This window comes from Pseudomyrmex gracilis, unplaced genomic scaffold (assembly GCF_002006095.1).
Source record: "Pseudomyrmex gracilis isolate BER0280 unplaced genomic scaffold, ASM200609v1 scaffold_66, whole genome shotgun sequence".
NCBI lineage: Eukaryota > Metazoa > Arthropoda > Insecta > Hymenoptera > Formicidae > Pseudomyrmex > Pseudomyrmex gracilis.
In genome coordinates this window covers 713,930-726,771 of record NW_018020650.1, presented here as the reverse complement: position 1 = coordinate 726,771, position 12,842 = coordinate 713,930, and the positions used below count along the sequence as shown (strand labels likewise).

At 44.2% G+C, this 12,842-nt stretch overlaps 1 protein-coding gene across 2 annotated transcripts in view; it reads left to right on the top strand.

The window, feature by feature from the left end:
* The window catches only part of LOC109854450 (furin-like protease 2), a 32,763-nt gene extending 24,712 nt beyond the window's left edge, over positions 1-8,051 (top strand). For both annotated transcript variants that reach the window (XM_020427541.1, XM_020427540.1), the window contains exons 3-13: positions 559-731; positions 1,675-2,340; positions 2,556-2,772; positions 3,029-3,497; positions 3,985-4,172; positions 4,280-4,528; positions 4,646-5,114; positions 5,192-5,391; positions 5,468-5,749; positions 5,850-6,064; positions 6,194-8,051. In XM_020427541.1, coding sequence (XP_020283130.1) covers positions 559-731; positions 1,675-2,340; positions 2,556-2,772; positions 3,029-3,497; positions 3,985-4,172; positions 4,280-4,528; positions 4,646-5,114; positions 5,192-5,391; positions 5,468-5,749; positions 5,850-6,064; positions 6,194-6,301 — 3,236 coding nt within the window. In that variant the 3' untranslated portion in view covers positions 6,302-8,051. The remainder of the gene's footprint in view (positions 1-558; positions 732-1,674; positions 2,341-2,555; positions 2,773-3,028; positions 3,498-3,984; positions 4,173-4,279; positions 4,529-4,645; positions 5,115-5,191; positions 5,392-5,467; positions 5,750-5,849; positions 6,065-6,193) is intronic.
* Positions 8,052-12,842: the final 4,791 nt, after the last annotated feature.

Genomic DNA, 12,842 nt, shown 5'->3' with positions numbered 1-12,842 from the left:
CACGTGAGTTTTTTGAATTGAAATAACAATTCTTTAAATCATATAGGATGACTAGATTTGCATCACATATAAAAAAAAAAACCCGTATCAATTAAATCAATTTTTAATTTCATTTTTATTTTTACACATGACGCGTAAGATTCAACAAGAACGAACGAACGCGCGCGCTCGAATAAGAAAATATTCCCCAAGTGGTACAAGTCGATCTTTAAGCGGACATCGAATGCACAGATACGACGAAAATCAAAGAGAAAGACTAGAATTGTTAAACAGGATATTCATAGAAACTCTCTTCATGTAAAAACAATGTCTGTGGAACATGAAGTCTTTTTTTTTTTTTTTGCAAGAAAAAAAGATCGGAGAAATCTCAGATTATTGAAGTTTTATGCGAGATTTCTCTTGTTCTGCATCGCGAACAAGATAGCTCGCATTTTCCATTCGGTTATTCTTTAATAAAATTTTGATATTAGAAATTCGCGCACGACGAGCCGAAATCGCGGCACGCCGGCGTCGGTGCGGGAAAGACTTTACTCACGCACATATCTCCCGTGTTCTCAGGCGTGCGAATGCTCGATGGCCCGGTAAACGACGCCGTCGAGGCCAGAGCGCTGGGATTGAATCCTGATCACATCGACATATACAGCGCCTCCTGGGGTCCCGAGGACGACGGCAAGACCGTCGACGGTCCCGGCCCTCTCGCCAGGAGAGCGTTTATTTACGGAGTGACGAGCGTAAGCCAACATATATGTATCTCGGGGCTTTTCGCGCGTCCACGAAGCGAAGGGATCAATTTACTTTCTGCCGCGAGCTTTCGCCTCCCCGACAGTTTATTCTATTACCTCGAGAGGATTTAAAAATCCTCTCTCTATCTCTGTTTCTCTCTCGGATGGGCGTCGTGGGACGCGTTTTGATCGTCTCTCGATCGCGCTCAGATTGCTAATCTTGACGTTTAATTGAACGTCGGCTAACCATTTTTTCTTTTTTTTTTTTTTTTTTTTTTTTTTCACGAAATGACATTCCGGGAATAAACATTTAAATTTTTTGAAAGTTTAAATAAATTGAGTTAGTTGCACGTCACAAATTATTTTTTTCGATTAGATGAAAGCAAATATTGGCTTGCGTCAGAAAATAATTTGTTTAACATACACAGATGTGTGTGTGTGTGTGTGTGTCTGTGTGTGTATTGCGTAGTGGTAAAAAAATTGCTATTTTCTATTTTGAAAATTCTATTTTCTGTAAATTCTTCCAAAGTAAATGGCACCGTATATATCATTGAAATGGTTTTTTTGCGCGCACGACACCGTTGAAAATGATTCAATGGTTTTTTTCCGCACAAATGCTAACTGAAATAATACAATAGCGTGCACTGCAAGTACACGTCGTATTTATTTTCTCTTCGTCAACGCAAGGTATATTTTATACAAAGTATATTTTATACAAAACTCGGTAATTATACAAAAACTCGGTTAAAAATAAAACATCTTTCGTGTTTAACGTGCTTTTGAAAAATCAACGCGCTGTAGAAAAAAATTATATTATTAAAAAAACACACATACACCTGTTAGTCTTATAAAAAGAAAAAAAAAATTCCCCTTCGCTTCGTCGATCGCGCGACTCGTTCCTTCAGCTCGAAGAAACGCATTCGTGAGAGATTCCTTTTGTCCTTCCTCGCAGGGCCGCAAAGGTAAGGGCTCGATCTTTGTCTGGGCATCTGGTAACGGTGGCCGACACACCGACTCGTGCAACTGCGACGGTTACACAAACAGCATCTTTACGCTTTCGATATCGAGCGCGACCCAAGGCGGCTACAAGCCGTGGTATCTCGAGGAGTGCAGCTCCACCCTGGCGTCGACGTACTCGTCCGGCACACCCGGCAACGACAAGAGCGTCGCAACCGTGGACATGGACGCGAAGCTGCGTCCCGATCACATCTGCACGGTGGAGCACACCGGGACGTCCGCCTCGGCGCCGTTGGCTGCCGGTATCGCCGCCCTCGCTCTCGAAGCGAATCCCAGCCTAACCTGGCGAGATATGCAGTACCTGGTGGTGCTCACCTCGAGATCCGAGCCGCTCAGCAACGAACCCGGTTGGATTCTAAACGGCGTGAAGAGAAAGGTATCCCATAAGTTCGGTTACGGTCTGATGGACGCGGGCGCAATGGTCAATCTTGCCGAGCAGTGGACCAACGTGCCGCCCCAGCACATCTGCAAGTCCGACGAGATAAACGAGGAGAGACCGATTGATCCCACGTACGGATACACACTGAGCGTTTACATGGATGTTACCGGATGCGCCGGATCATTGAACGAGGTCCGATTTTTGGAGCACGTGCAGTGCAAGGTAAGAGAAACGAGAGTTTTTGGTGCGCGTTTCGAAATATTTTGTGTTAAATATTGATAAAAAAATATATTTATAAGTTATCGGAGAAAATGTAAAAAGAGCGCGAAAATTTTTAATAGAATTTATCCTTCCTTTTGCATTGCATGATTTTTTTTGTTCGTTGCCGCGTGGCAACGAACTGGATTTGTGAAAATTGAGTTTATAACGTGAACTAGGTTTCCCTGAGATTCTTCCCTCGAGGGAATTTGAGGCTTTTACTGACATCACCGATGGGCACAACCTCAACCTTACTGTTCGAACGACCGCGCGACGTACTCAGCTCCAACTTCGATGATTGGCCTTTCCTCAGCGTACACTTCTGGGGCGAAAAAGCGGACGGTCGGTGGACCCTGCAGATCATTAACGCGGGGAACCGACACGTCAATTCACCAGGCAAGTTCTTCTCGATTTTTTTTTTTTTTTTTTTTTTTTTTCAATTTTTCTGTTTAAAATTCAGTAATTTTTTTTTTTTTTTTTTTTTTTTTGATCAATTTTACACACGCATCAAGAAGTAACACACTAATTGTCCGCTTAGAAGAAATATTTAATAAAATTTATCAATCTCATACATCGCACCGAAATAAATAGTTTTTCGATTGTCATGTTGCTCCGTCATATAACGCGGCGCGCTCGTTAACTTTTGTTACAGGCATACTGAAGAAGTGGCAATTGATCTTCTACGGCACATCGACGAACCCGATCCGGATACGCACACGGCAATTTAATCCGGTACATGTTCCGTACCTACCCTCCTATTCCGTGCAATATCCGTCCACGGTAGATGATCGCTTACAATTGTCCGGTTATCCGGGCAACAGCGACTTCTTTTCTTCGTCTACCTTTCAGAATTACCAGGGCCAATTCGCAGCCGCCGCGTCGAACATACAGGCGTCCGTGGCGACGTTGGACGGTTCATCGGCGCCGCTTTTGACGAATCGTCTGCCCGGCGACGTTCCGTCATCCGCTTTTGACTCGCCCTCGATGGCGTCACAAGCGGATGGCACTCTAGATACCACCAGAAGGATATTACACGACTGTGATCCTCAGTGCGACGCTCAAGGATGCTACGGCAAGGGCCCGACCCAGTGCGTCGCGTGTAAAAATTATCGTCTCGATAAGTGAGTAAACTGAGCTTTTCGTAGTTTCGTGTATGAACAAAATATACAATAACTTTATAATATAATAACTTTCTTTTCTAAGTTTGCATGTGAAACATATATTTAATATATTACTATTTTATATTTAACATATTAATTTATTAATCTATTAATCTATTAATCACACTTTAATTCATGAGATGGCACGTACAATTCTGTCTCCATAAAAACTAATCTTGAAAGAAATTCCACAACGCTTACGCAAACGGATCATGACGGTAGGACACTTTAGAGCAAAATACCTTTCGTATTGCGATTCTCAACATTGATCATCACACTGGTTTTTTTTTTCTTTTTCACGTAATTGTGTAATTTACATGTCGTACAACGTTTCATTTCCTGTCAATTCTGGACTTCATTAGTTGTCACTCGGTGTCTTCTTTCATCTGACCCTGTACAAAAATACGCTTTAGAAACAGCGCGAGGGGTCTCTTGTCTCTTTTTTCAGCACGTGCGTAAGTCGCTGTCCGCCAAGAAGCTTCCCGAATCAGGGTGGCGTCTGCTGGCCGTGTCACGAGTCCTGCGAGATTTGCGCGGGAGCCGGTCAGGATTCCTGTCTATCGTGCGCGCCCGCTCATTTGCGCGTCACCGATCTCGCAGTTTGTCTCCAGCAATGTCCGGAAGGCTACTATGAAAGTACGTACATTCGATTGTTTTTTTTTTTTTTGTTTTTTTTGTTCAAAATCTGCACTGTGCGACAACGAGCGATTTTTGTAATTTTTTATTTTTTTTTTTTCACAAAGATACCGAGAACAGCACGTGCGTGCCGTGCGAAGCCAATTGCGCCAGCTGCCAGGACAGACCGGACAAATGCACCAGCTGCGAACATCACTTGGTGATGCACGAGAACAAGTGTTATGCCGCGTGTCCATCTTACACGTACGAGACGCAGGACTACAACTGCGCGCAGTGCCATCCTACCTGCGAGACTTGCAACGGCACAGCCGAGGACCAATGCATCTCCTGCCGATCCGGATTGTTTGCTTTGAACGGTATAAACGCACACAACTATTTTAACTTAGTTTTTTTATAATTTTTGAAATTGAACATATATTTTTATTATTTAGAAAATCGAAATTTTTTGTAAATTTTTGTTTCGATCGTTGCAGGCACGTGTCGCAGCTCGTGCCCGGCGGGTTACAGCGCCGACAAGAAGCGGCGCGAGTGCGTGGCGTGTCCGCCCGGTTGTGCGTCCTGCGCCACGCTGAGCTGCACCAGTTGCATCGACGGCTGGAGTTTGAACAAAAAGGGTCTGTGCGCGCCCGAGAGTCGCAGCAAGTGCAACACAGGCCAATACTACGAGGAAGGACGGTGCAAATCTTGTCACTCGTCCTGCGAGACCTGCGCCGGTTCCACGGAGAATCACTGCATATCCTGTCCGAATCCGTTGCTGCTTCAGGGCAAACGTTGCGTTTCCCAATGCGACGACTCGTATTACTCCGTGGTTCAACCCTCGAGACCGGTTTGCGTTCCCTGTTTGCACACTTGCAAGAGCTGCGTGTCCCGATTGAACTGCACGGCCTGTCAAGACGGACTGCAGCTGCAGAGCGGAGAATGCAGATCATCGTGCGCCTCAGGGTAAGATAGAATTGTCAAAGTAACGCGATTTATAATTGATTGATATTTTATACTATAATATTCTGTTTTGCTTTTAGTTATTACAGCGACAGAGGTCAGTGCGCCAAGTGTTACTTGTCGTGTAAAACGTGCTCGGGACCCAGAAGAGATCAGTGCGTAACCTGTCCGAGAGGCTGGCAACTGGCTGCCGGCGAGTGCCATCCGGAGTGTCCAGAAGGCTTCTTCAAGTCCAACTTTGGTTGCCAGAAGTGTCATCATTACTGTCGCACGTGCAAAGGTGAGTGTCGTTTATTTGCGTTAAATCGGTTAAATTTTTGCACATTTTGTACTGTTGAAAAAAATTTGTGATTCAGGCGAGGGCCCGCTGGAATGCACATCTTGTCCACCTCACTCGATGCTGGAGGGTGGATTATGCATGGAGTGTCTGGGCGCGCAATACTACGATCCGCTAACGCAGCTCTGCAAGAGCTGCCATACCGAGTGTCGAAGATGCACTGGCCCCGGCAAGTTCAGCTGCGCCGCGTGCTCGCCTCCGCTTCATCTGGACAAACTGAACAACCAGTGCGTGCCTTGCTGTACGGGCAACGAGAAGGGACCGGAGGCTGAAGAGTGCTGTCTTTGTGATCCGGAAACAGGTGATTCTCGCGCTTAAGTTGCAATTTTATCAACAATAATTTATCACATTTGTCACAGTATAATGAGTTATTTGCGAACATTATGTTATTTATGTTCCAGGCGGTTGTAGAAACAGTTCACCAGCTGGTAAGAGGAGAGTACCGGGCACGGAGTTTTCCGCCGACGCGGCAAATTTAGAAGCATACAAAAACTACGGCATGACAAACAGTAACAACGATTCAGGTTCGCTTGCCGTAACAGCAGCCACGACCATGGCGGTTGCCATTTGTTTAGCATCGGTCGCGTTGTTCGCAACAATATTCGTTGCTCTTCAGGCATGTATATCTGATCAGAATTAAAAATAAGTTTTTTTTTTATATTCCGTAATATTTTTACTGCCATCTCTCAAAAAATAAAAAGGGAGCGAAATTAATGAGCTTGCGTGTCACGACTTTGCTTTGCAGACCTGGTCCGGTAGAAAGGAGGCTAATATGGGATACACGCAGCTTGCCGTAAAGGTGGAACCATCCGAAGAAGCGGACACGGATGACGCGACGGAGCTGATGACCTAGACCTAGTTAGCGACGACGTAGCTGATGACCTCTTGCCGAAGAGTCGCAGAAAGAGATCGATCGTGTCTCGATTGTGATTGGTTCGCGAGTCAGAAGTTACGTGCTTTCGCGTCAGCGAAGTTTCATGTGTGATGACAAGGAAGATGGGAAAAACGGTGGTGAGGACGTAGCGGGATGAAGGGAGGAGCGGAACGAGAAAACAGGAGGAGGAGCAAGCGAAGGAGGCTTTTCGTCGAAAACGTGATAGTAGAAGAACTCCGTAGAACGATGTATGAAAATAGCAAGATGAAGAGAATGAAAGAGAAAAAGAAAAAGAGAGAGAGAGAGAGAGAGAGAGAGATAGAGAGTGTGTGTGTGTGTGTGATTGATTATTTCACCATCGCGTGATGAACGTGCGCATGAGCAGGGGATTGTGATTTTAGCTAAAGATATACATATACTTTTTGGCCATTGTCGGGCGCGTTTGTCGCGCGCATCGAGACATTTTCGACGCGGTGATCCGAAAAACAAACACGGAGGAAAAGGGTGAAGGACATTTATAAAAAGTGCCTGATTAGCGAACGCCCTTGTTGATCCCACGCGCTCTTTCGCGTTCCCCCTCCGACGTTTTTTTTTCTGTCTGTTTGAAGCAAAACGGCGCCGAGAGCCGTTCGTCGATTGTCTCGTCGTCGCGAGATATAACATTATCGTCGCGCGCTCTCGCGTAAAATGTTGCACGTTGCGAATGCCAGTTCGTTCAAAATAGTATATCTTTTAAACATTGATATATCCATTGATGTATAATCTCTTTCCTTCGTGCAGCGTTTCTCTCTCCCTCGGCGCGATCGATGACCGTCGTCGTGGTAGTTTCATTCGGAAGAACGAAAGCCGCTCGCGCGCGCTCGCGTCTCTTTCTTCACCTCTCTTCAGGAAGGCTACCGACATCCCGTCGTTGCAACTAGGGTGAAGGGATATCTACGTAAAGTGGCCTCCGTATTACACATTAAGCTGAACCACGGACCACCAGTAATCGTACTCGTTACTCGTGAATTTATTGTGTGAATGAATATTGTTATATATTTGTACAAATGAGATAATAGAGATTATCAATTGCGTGAGCGAACAAAGGGAGGAGGAGGGGGAGGGGTAATCGCAAGGATCAAGAGGGGGAGGAGGCGAAAGAAACGACAGCGGTGATGACAAACAGGAAGAGAGGGACGAGAAGGAGAAGGAGCGAGAAGGAAGAGGAGAACGAAGAGAGTATCGCGTGTCAACTGTCGTTCTCTCACCTCGAACAAAAACTGTGTGTCTCTCGGCTGATCGGCGCAATTCGCACACACACACACACACATACACACATACACACACACACACACACACGCGCACACACACCTTACATCCTGGAAAAACCAACAGACTTTTTTTGCTCTCTCGTTGCTACCGCGATCGCTACTATAGTTATCGCTCGCGCGTACGGTGACACGTCAGTCGTCATCACATTCCAATACCTCCCGAACTGACGCAACAACGCATGCCGTCGATACTTATATACTATATACCTTACCTTGCGTTTTGTAAACTGTTTGTTGTTATTATTATTTGATTGTCTACACCGATGTTTTGTTTTAATATCTCTCACTTTCCTCATTTGTTTTCTTCTTCAAATGTTTCTCACACAATTCTCCGTCGCTCGGTCGTTTTTCTTTTTTTCTTCCCATTGGGATCGCACGTGAGAAGAGGAAAAAAACACACTTTTGTAAAAAAAAAAAAACAAAAAAAAGAAAACAAAACACAAAAAAGAAGAGAAACGAATGAATGAGTTAAGAACAAACAAAAACAAAAACAAAAAAAAACAGAGGAAGAAAACCAACACACGCAACGATCCTTAGCAAAATGAATATTCTCGAAAAGCCATCGCCCACGCCTACTCGTGTGAATATTGACTTTCTCCTCGTGATTTGATATAAAGCTATTATTGTACTTTTATGATGACCGCGATTATAAATATATATATACATATATACACACAAAAAAAAAACAAGCGCAAGTAATTTAATAGCAACCTCTTGATTATCCTTGCAACATGATCCCGCTTTACTTTAGATTGTTCTACTTTTTGAGCGAAATCGTCGCAGGTAAGTACAATTTATAAAAATACCGAGAGAGCATGCCGCGACAAATAAAAAAAAAAAAAAAACGAAAAACAACGTGCCCTGTCATTGCAGGATGCATAGCTATAGACCTGTCTCGTTCTAAAATTCCTTCTAAAATTTATTTTCGAAAAAACAATCTTTCCACAAACGGACGTTTTTCTTTTTTACATGTCGCATAATTATTTTGCAGAGATAAATATATCTCCGCAAGAGTCGTTTGACAGAGTAATTTAACGCGCGCGCGCGCAAAAGAAAAGAAAGAGTTACATAAAGTTAACGTTTACGGGTGAATCAATCCTCAATCAATATAATTCGGCTTTAACTCGGCGAATCCCGCATTTGGCGCTCGACAGCTAACGTGTCAGTCGCCCGAGAGAATTTCCAATTGCGAGTAACTGCCGTTGGGAACATCGACCAAGCGCCTGGTCTCTGGTCGGGAATAAGAATCGCGGGATTGGAGTTCTTAATTAGGATACGAGGAACTAAATCGCCGTGTCACGCGACGGGAGAAACGGGCACCGCGTCGTCAGCAGAGAGAGAGAGAGAGAGCCGGGTGACTTCGTGGAAATTACGCGCGTTCGCCAGATCGTCTTACTTCCTGTACGGATGCGATATCGGGGTTGGTTAAACGTGAAAACTGACTTGAACGACGCGGGAATGAGTCGTCAGCGTTCGCTGACGTTTTGTTTGCTCTCTCGCGATCCTCTCTCACGTATATAATTACATTCAAAGCCGGATGCGCTTAAATGACAGTTCGCGTCTAGCGAAAAGCCGATTTTGGATTTCAATAACAGATGAGAAGAGCTATTTTTGGATACAAACACGCAAATCCAAACCGAACAAGAAAAAATCTTCGTTTCGATATTATTGACGCGTTCGCGTCAATTGTTCGCGTCACGTGCGCGACGAGAGGTTTTTAAATAATTTTTCTTTTTTTTTTTTTTTTCAAATTTGCCTTACGTACATACGAACGTCACAAATGCAAATTTGAAGAATCTTAATAAAAATCCGATTTCCTCTTTCTTCGCGTATTGCAGTTTAATATAAAATTCAATAACCCATCCTCGCGGTCCGAAGAACGGTCCAAAAACGAATTATTTTCCGTTCAATCTATTTCTTTTTCGTTCGCGAGGTAAAAGTGTATTGGAAAATCGTGTGTAACTCTCTCTCGTATTACTGCCGCGACCGCAAATGTCCCGGAGAGAGGATCCGCAAGGGAACGGACGCGGTTGTGGAGACGTTTTTTTTTTTTTTTTTTTTTTTTTTGTGGAAATATCCGCCTCCCCTCCAAAATTGAGAAACAGGGTGGAGGACGATTTTAATCAAAGTTGACCTTTCCGCACCGCTTCAATCATTCGTTTTCATCCGCGCTGTTTTTCCGCCCGATTTCGCGGAAACGAACGAATACGAAACTATATACGAGCCCGGCCACGTCCGCGAGCGGGAGATAAATAAGCTCGGTATTGTGTGTGTGGGTGTGTGGGTGTGGGTGGGTGGAAGTGTTGCGGCAAAATAAAAGCGGGCAGTCGCCGGCGATACGATCGGGGTTAAAGGTGCCCGCAAATGTTGGGCGAGGGTTTGGGTCGGCCGAAGGTAAAAGGCAAGATCGATGTGACGCCTCCGGCCGAAGAAGGCTCTTCTCGATCGGAGAATAAACAAGGCTCATCGCCAAAGAGTCTATTCTTATCCCGAAGAAGAAAAATTGTGTCTTGAAATTCTCTCAAAAAATTCGAAATCGGAACGATTGTTGTGCTACCAAATTTCTATATTACAAGAGAAGAAATGTGATTATTAAATTAATCGTCGAAGCTCTGACAAGAGAGAAAGAAATTTTTGACAACGATATTAAATTTTATTATCCGTCTTCCGAGTTAACAACAGTTCTTGTTATCCCTCAACGGAAAAGAGATTTTTTTTCGCTCGCTGTAATAAAAAAAACAAAAAAAAAACAACCGGCACGAACTTCGAAAAGCCAGCTAGGCGCAACTTTATAACTTCCACCTTTTCGCGTTTCACGATTCTCGCTACATTGTTTCGCGCCCAATGAAAACCCGCGTTGGACGCAAACGCTCGGCAGTAACCTGTAATCGTTATCGCGGATAATAAAATAGTAGCCGGGCGCGCACTTTCGACGAAAGCGCGATCGCCGCGGGACTGTATTTTACCGCGAGGCCGGAAACGCTAACGGGGGCGGCATTGGTGGTAATGCGCTTCGCACGGGACTCCCGCGGAAAAAGCGAGAACAAGAAAAAAAAAACTTTACGAGAACGAAAAGTCGCGCGGAAACCACGGTGAAGGCGAGAAGGAATAGGAAGAGAATTTTCGTCTCGGTTCTTTTATTTCGTCGATCGTCGCGCGGGGGAATCGCGCCGCGCTCACGTCAAAAAACTCCCGCGGCCATATGCGCGCGTAAAAAATCTGCCGTCGTAAAAAAAAACTTCATAGCCGCGATATCCCCGCCGCAGATATCCAAAATGTTCCCGTCGTGTCGTCCCTTTATCTCATTTATCATTTTTGTCATAAGGGAACATTGGCACGAGAAACATATCACGTTTTCTGTTTTCTGAAGCGTCAATTTTTCGCTTTCCCAAACTTGTTCCGATCAGTTACAATTTATTTTTTTTTTTTTGCGATTTTCGCGAAATATTATTGTATTTTTTATTTATTTTTTTTATCTGGTTTCTGGAAACTTGATCTTCTATGTCGTTTAACGTGTCATTAACCCGGCACCCTCGGTGTTCGATAGCGCAGTTTCTCGTCACACAAACAGGAACGATCCTCTCTTGTAGACAGACCCTTCCGTTCTCCGGCACACGCGATAAATCACAAAACGGTCTGTCCGTTTCCGGCGAGATGGACGAGAATCGAGTTTTCGCTTAGGATCCGGGGTAACCCGGACCAGGTGCTATAAAATCCTACCGGAATGTACGTCTCGTTACTCTGTCACACGCAAGAGCCCGAAACGCTCATTGGCTGTTCATCCGTGGCCATTTCCGGTGGCCGATCCGGGGGTGACGGGCGCGTTTCCACCGACGCCAATCAAGATAGCGGGGGATAACGCCGTAAATTCGCCGGCGATAATTCGCGAGCGAAGGGAGTTCGGCGTTTACTTTTATCAGCGTTCCCGATGCGACCGCGCGCCGTAAGCAACTATCGTAAATTCTGAAACGGGCCGAATCCGCGTGTTTATCAGTAACGCGTACCAGAGGCAACAATCTGGGCTCGAGAAACGCTACTTCTCGACGCGCCAATCGCTTTTACAACGATTTTTGTTATCTGTCGTATCGCTATGTTGAATTTTTTGAAATTCTATTCTCTTTTTTTGTAGAGAAACACACTTGTAATTTCTTTTAATTAAAAACTATTTTTTATATTTTTTGTAGATAATTTTTGAAGGGTTGAAAATATACGCATGTGTTAAGAGAGAAAGAAGGATGTTAAAGAGTGGTCGATTTTTGCAAGTAAAATTCGAGTGATTTTTTATAGATTTTTGGTCGTAGAAGTATAGAATCACATGGCGTATTTAGTTTTTCCATAACATGCAGGGAAAATATGAAAAAAACTAAGAAAAAGTAGGAAAAAATCCATATTTCGACTACTAAAATATAGTCACGTGACTTTAGTTTGTTTTTCCACTCCTTCGTCTCATTATTTTTTGAATTTGATTTTCATGCGTTATTTCTGACATCTCTCTAATGTGTATTATATAGTTTGTAAGATGTATATACTAGCTGTCTCACATCGCGGCGACAGGTTGTGTGTTTAGTGACGCAACACACAAATAAAATAAAAACAATAATAGCGTGCGCGTAGCGCGCGCCTGAGCTGTGCTGATATAAATAAAAACTGTAATTAATAAAAATAAAATTACAAACGAGTCGACGTTTATATGAAAATCAAATATGAAAATCACGCGCGAGGACATAATATCTCGCGCGCCAAGGAAATATTCGAGTTATTGAGAATGTTGGAGAGACGGCGGCTATTTAATTATCTTCGCGTGTCACGTAGCGAGTAGTCAATTTTTCATTAACGGAACGGAAACGTCAAGCGAACTCGGAGAAGTCAAATAAGACCGTCCAGGAAGAAGCAGCTGTTATCGAGGTCGAGTTTCTGAAAGACGTTTCTGATCGGAGCGGAAAAGTACAAAAACGAGAGGAGGCAAACAGATATTTTACCTCGTCGTAGAGCGAAAACGCTCGACGTTCTTTTCATCTCTCTTCGTCTCCCGGCGTCTCGTGAAAGATGTGCCATTTTGTGTGATTACAAATTTTCTTTCCTCATAATGAACGTCGTCCAGTGATATCATGTCCGAATGTTCAACGATGGAAAGTCTCGCTTCGCTTCGGAACTTACTTTTCTCTCTCTCTCTCTCTCTCTCTCTCTCTCTCTCTCTCTCTCTCTCTCTC